At 31.1% G+C, this 6,068-nt stretch overlaps 1 protein-coding gene across 1 annotated transcript; it reads left to right on the top strand.

Moving 5' to 3' along the window:
• Positions 1-614: 614 nt before the first annotated feature.
• On the top strand, positions 615-3,611 carry LOC107634226 (zinc finger protein MAGPIE). Its single transcript, XM_016337790.3, has 3 exons — positions 615-876; positions 1,160-1,556; positions 2,680-3,611. Exons 1-3 carry the CDS (start codon positions 789-791, stop codon positions 3,551-3,553), a joined length of 1,359 nt encoding a protein of 452 aa, XP_016193276.1. The 5' UTR covers positions 615-788; the 3' UTR covers positions 3,554-3,611.
• Positions 3,612-6,068: the final 2,457 nt, after the last annotated feature.

The following is a 6,068-nucleotide window of genomic DNA, read 5'->3' as shown; positions in this document are numbered from 1 at the left end:
GTTAAAAAAAATTCTTGCATAAAAAAATATATTAAAGATATAATTATCCCATCGTCTCATAAACTTAAACTAGAAGTAGTTTTATATTAGATGCATTTTGTTAAAACTGAATATAAAATGAACTCTTAAACATAAAATGGCAACTGTACTATATGATGCAACTTTTTACTATATGATGCAACTTTTGCAAGGACAAAGAAAGAAGAAAAAATAGGAAAAGACGATTTTATCCCAATAATAAAGTATGTGAAAATGGGGCATATATATTGAATATGTATATATAAAATGAGGAATGATTTGGGAAGAAAATGCTCAAATGAATACATTAAAGAAGAAAAAAGTATATAAGAATAGATTAAAAATTTATGAAAAAAGCTTATTGGATGAGAAAGGATTAAAGAATTAAAGAAAACAAAAAAAAGCAAGAAAGAAGACAAATTATGGGATAATGATTCCAAAATGGAGATTAACTTTGTTCCCTCATCATATGTGTCATCATACACCTTTGCTTCACCTTCCCCCTCTTTCTCTTTCTCTTTCCCATTATTTGCCCCCCTCCTTTATCATCTTTAAATTTTAATTGATTAACTTTTCACCGCCTCCCATAGCATCTTGGTTTATTTTATTCCACCTAAAAAGTAGATAACAAACATTTGTAAGAGAGAGAGAGAGAGATCCCATCTTGTTTCATATATCATCACTTCATCAAGTTAACTTAGTTTAGGGTTGCAGCCTCATATATATTCTAAACTAACTCATACATACTCAGAACTCAACATACAAGAGAGATGCTGATCCCTCATCATCAGAATCAGAATCCAACTACTACTCCTCCTCCTTCTTTGAAGAGGAAGAGAAACCTCCCAGGAAACCCAGGCATGTATATAGCTTCTTCTGTTTTTCTTTTTATATCATGATTCACGAGTGAATTAAGGTGAGCCTTGGAACAACCATTGAGCTGTCTAAAGGTCACGAATTCAAATTGCAAAAACAGTTACTGATATAGTTATTAAGTTACATTCAATTTTTTGGATACTGTTTTTTCGAATCCTGTGTTAACGCGGAATATTTGTACAGCAGAGTAATTTTCTTTGTCATGGTGATTCATGAGTTATAATATATATGAATGTGCTCCATTGGTTTGAATATTGATGATCAGATCCGGAAGCGGAAGTAATAGCCTTATCCCCAAAGACACTAATGGCTACAAACAGGTTCTTGTGTGAAACCTGTGGGAAGGGTTTCCAAAGGGATCAAAACCTTCAACTCCATAGAAGAGGACACAACCTTCCATGGAAGCTAAAACAAAGAACAAATAAAGAACCAAAGAAGCGTGTATACGTGTGTCCGGAGAAAACATGTGTCCACAACCACCCTTCAAGGGCTTTGGGAGACTTGACCGGAATCAAGAAGCACTTTTGCCGGAAGCACGGCGAGAAGAAGTGGAAGTGCGACAAATGCTCGAAGCGTTATGCGGTTCAGTCCGATTGGAAAGCCCACTCCAAAACCTGTGGTACAAGAGAATACAAGTGTGATTGTGGAACCATCTTTTCACGGTAATTAACTAACCCTAATCCTTTCAAATAAGCTTGTGCTTCATAATTGTGTTTTTATGGTTGTTTTTCATTAGATGAAAACTCAATTGTAATTATTTAATGGTGAAAACTCAGGTGCAGTCGACTTCACGTGAAGTTGATAACTGAAAGCAGTTAGATGATTTAACTGACTTGACTAAATTTTCATCCAACGACTATCAGCTATCAATTTCACGTGAAGTCAACTATAGATAAATTTTCACCTTATTTAATAATTATTATACAACAATTTTCAATTATCATTTTCACGTAAAAATAACTGCCAGTGAGTTTTGTCTTGTTACTAAGTGAGACATTAAACTAGTATCTAAGTAGAGTGTGGAAAACGATGTTTTCTTTCTCTTTATCTATGCATTTCTTTGTCGTTTCTTGTGTGTACTATATATGTGGTTTTATGAGTTGTGGGTGCCTGCTGTCTATTGCTCTATTTGGCTTTTACGAGTGAAAAAAGGTAGAAGAAGGGTCTCTCTACTTCAAACAAATTAAAGGGCTTGAAAGATGCCACACACATACACAAGTCTTTTTTTTGTTCTCTCTTTGATAAGGCTTAGCTTCTTTTGTGATGATCCTATAGTCCTAAACGACAAAAGATCACGGTTTGGAATTATCTTACTTAACCTTTGCTTATTACCTTATATATGTATGTGAGAATGTGTCGTGCTTATTAATTTAATTTTTGTTTGATATTAATCAATGCCGTAGTCTTGCTATATCAAGTAATTAATAAGTGCCATTTTGGAATTTTGCCAAACACTCATGTTAGACTTGTTACATGCCTCTCAGATAAAAAAATCTTATTTGTTTTCACATCATCATAGCGAACAAAAAATATAGAGAAAGTCAATATTTTACACCGCATTTAATATTAGAAAAAAAAAATCTAAAACTCTTAAAAGTAAGAGCTACCAAAACTAAATTAAAAAAAAAAATATTCGAAATTTAAATTTAACAAAAGTTTATTTTTAGTGAGCTTTGTAATAAATTTATTTAGTAACTTATTATAATATTGACTGAATGTGACTGAAATAATCTCTATCATTACTCAAAATTAAATTCCTAATGTTAGTATTGTTATTATTTGCAGGAGGGATAGTTTCATAACTCACAGGGCATTTTGTGATGCATTGGCAGAAGAAACAGCTAGGGTAAATGCAGCATCAAGCATAAACAACTCAACATTAGGGGCTAATAATAATAACAATAACATTATTGGTTACAATAACATGATGATAAGAACCTCCATGGCCCCTCATCATAATAATAATAATAACATGGCAACCCAATTTGCTTCAATTTGCAATAAGCCAATTCCATTCCCTGAAGAAGCCACAAATAACCAAACAACAACAAGAGGATTATCCCTTTGGATGGATCATCATCATCATCATCGTCAAGAAGCAACAATGGCTACTAATAACAATAATTACCATCTGAACTGGGTATTCGGATCGAAAATTTCGACCAATCCAAGCCAAGATCTAAGTAGCAACACTACTATTACTAGTACTACTACTACATCGCTTCCAATACTAGGAAGCATTGTTAATGTTCCTTCATTGTATAGCTCACAACACCAACCCCATCAAACATGTGCCTCTTCGTCGTCGGCGAACATGTCGGCGACGGCCTTGTTGCAGAAAGCCGCTCAAGTTGGTGCAACCTCAAGTGATCCATCATCATTCTTGGGGGTATTAGGGTTGAAATGTAGCAATGGTGGTGGCCAAGGGCAAGATGGGAATAACAATAAGTTTTGTGGGGTGTATGGTTCAAGTTTGGTGCTAACAAGTAGTAGTAATAATATTAATACAGAGGCAGAGAAGAATGAATTGTCACAAATGCACCCTTCAAAGAGGAGAAATGAGGAGAGTGGAGGAGGGCAAACTAGGGATTTCCTTGGTGTTGGGGGTGCAAACCACCATTTGCCACCCTTTATCAACCAAAGCTTGGATTTCATTTGATTAATAATGATGATCATGTTGATCAATATATGTGTTAATCAAATGTTTTCAAAATACATATATATTATTTGTACTCCTCCATTCGTTATGTGTCTCATATATCTAGTCATCTCAGCATATATACTTCATTTATTATTATTAAGAGATTAAAATATTTCTCTTCTCATTTTATTTAGTAAGGTGGATCGAAATTTTTCGGTTATACATTTTTCCTTTTTTTTCAAATAAAAAGGAAAAATTAACATATATATATGAAATAAGATTGGGTCAATGTTTAAAGGAATTTTAATTTCTTTTTAAAAATTGTCTATGTAAATATAATATTCACATGTTTGATTAAATTTTAAAAATTTAATTCTCATGATATGAATAACTTATTTTCAGGAATATTTTTTGCTTAAACATAAAATAATATTCCCATATCAACACAATAAAATTTAAGATATAAAATTATTATTATTATTATTATATCTCTCAATTATTGTGTTTCTTAAGAATGTTTCCTTTTATTAGTATTGAAGTTATTTTAAAAATTAAGAATTTATTCTTAAAAAATATCTATAGTAAAACAAATTTATCCCCATTTATTTTTGAAAATATTGAAAATAGTTTCTAATCATCTGTCCTACTAAACAAATAATTTTTATGATATTCAAATATAATATTTTTTTAGAAATATAATTTCTTAGAATATATTAAAAAATCTTGAAACGAACCTCCACTGATTATCTGGAGAACTTTGCAAGGAGGGAAAAGTTGGGAATTGAGTGCTGAAAAGTTTTGGTGTTAGAAAACTATTGAAGGGTTAAAAAGGAGAGAAAGAGAGAGAGATCCATGCATATTCTTTTGAATCCTGAAAGCTGAGAGCCCTTTTTAATTTATTTTTATTAAAAAAGTAAATTGACATGGATTCATTAATATTTGATTAGAGAGAGAGAGAGAGAGAGAGAGAGAGAGAGAGAGAGAGAGAGAGAGAGAGAGAGAGAGAGAGAGAGAGAGAGAGAGAGAGAGAGAGAGAGAGAGAGAGAGAGAGAGAGGTGTTTGTGGAGTAGTGGGGGCAACAAAGCAAAAGGACATAGATGCCTTTGAAAAACTCCATTATTATTGCACAATAGTTTTCATCTCTGTTTTGTGGTTATTGTCTTGTCAAAGCCTTGGGCTTACTTAAAAGAGAATTTCCAGCAGTGGCATGGCATATATCATCATTCTAGTACAAATAAATAGGCTTTTAGCTTCTCTCTACAATATACATTGCTTTCTCAAATAAATTAATCTACCCTTTCCATTCATCCTTACAATTTGCATACTTTAATTTGTAGTGTAACCAGATTGGCTAAAATTCTCTCCACACATGCAGAAAACAAATTACCCTAATTAGAAAATCAAGGTACATTAGGGTTAACAAATGAATCTAATTAGAAAATCAACAAAATTATACATAAATAATCATCGTAAAATTAGATATGATAAGATAAGAAACATTGAATTTATCGAACGATTTATCAACAAAGACGAATCATATTAAGATTTTAAATTCGTTGAATTAAAAAATTAAATCAACTAAATTCACAAATTTTAAAAAAATTGGATAAGTCAGTTCGTCGAATTAAAATTTTTTATATATAAAAAGAATAAATATTACAAAATTTATATATATATAAAAATTAAAACTTAATTTTTTTTAAACATATTTCTCTAAGGAATAAAACACTAGTTAAAAACCACCATAAACACCAATAACATATTATTTTGACCAAAAATATTTTCTCAATGACAAAAAAATTTCAAATTTAACATTTCATCTATTTAAACGGACTAATGAATTAATCACTAACTAATGAATTAATCACTAGACTAATCTATGTTAGTTGGTCGTTATTAATTGTGTTTTAATTTCCCTCTTGTTTTACTTTTTCACCCTTGCCAATAGCCCATCGTCTCTTCTTTTCATGTATTAGCAGCGGAAAGTGCGGTATTCTGTTGCCTTTTTTTTTCACTGGTTCATATATATCCTTATGGTTTTCTACTTTTCTACTATTACTACTACTAAGACTAGTACGTAGTGAAAAAATAAAAAAATATACATAGTGGATTCAATAGTGCAAATTAAAAAGGGAAGAATAATAAGAGTCAGCCTGGTGCGTGTACTTTGGTCCACGGGCTCATTGTTTACTTATCTTGTTGCATACAAAAATTCTGTTAGTAAAAGAATAAAAATTAGATAATAAAAAATGATTGCGCTTAAAAAAGTTAAAATAAATATATAATATATATAAAATTTATATCAATGGGTTAATAGACATTTCTATCTTGTCAACTCCCTTAGCGTCATTCTCAATTAATATTAAGAGAGATGATATATCCACTCATCTTTACAACAGTGATGAGTACATTGACCTGCATAAAGATATAGAAAGGAGGACAAAATTAAAGTAAAAAGGTAAAAGAGAAAACATGAAGAAATAAAGATACAAGAAAAGGGTCCTTATAGTTTAATTATTTTTTTAATCCATGG

The sequence above is a fragment of the Arachis ipaensis genome, chromosome B3 (genome assembly GCF_059453495.1).
Source record: "Arachis ipaensis isolate K30076 ecotype BB chromosome B3, ASM5945349v1, whole genome shotgun sequence".
In the NCBI taxonomy this organism is placed as follows: Eukaryota; Viridiplantae; Streptophyta; class Magnoliopsida; order Fabales; family Fabaceae; genus Arachis; species Arachis ipaensis.
Note: the sequence above shows the minus strand (reverse complement) of the source record. Positions and strands in the feature narration are given on the sequence as shown.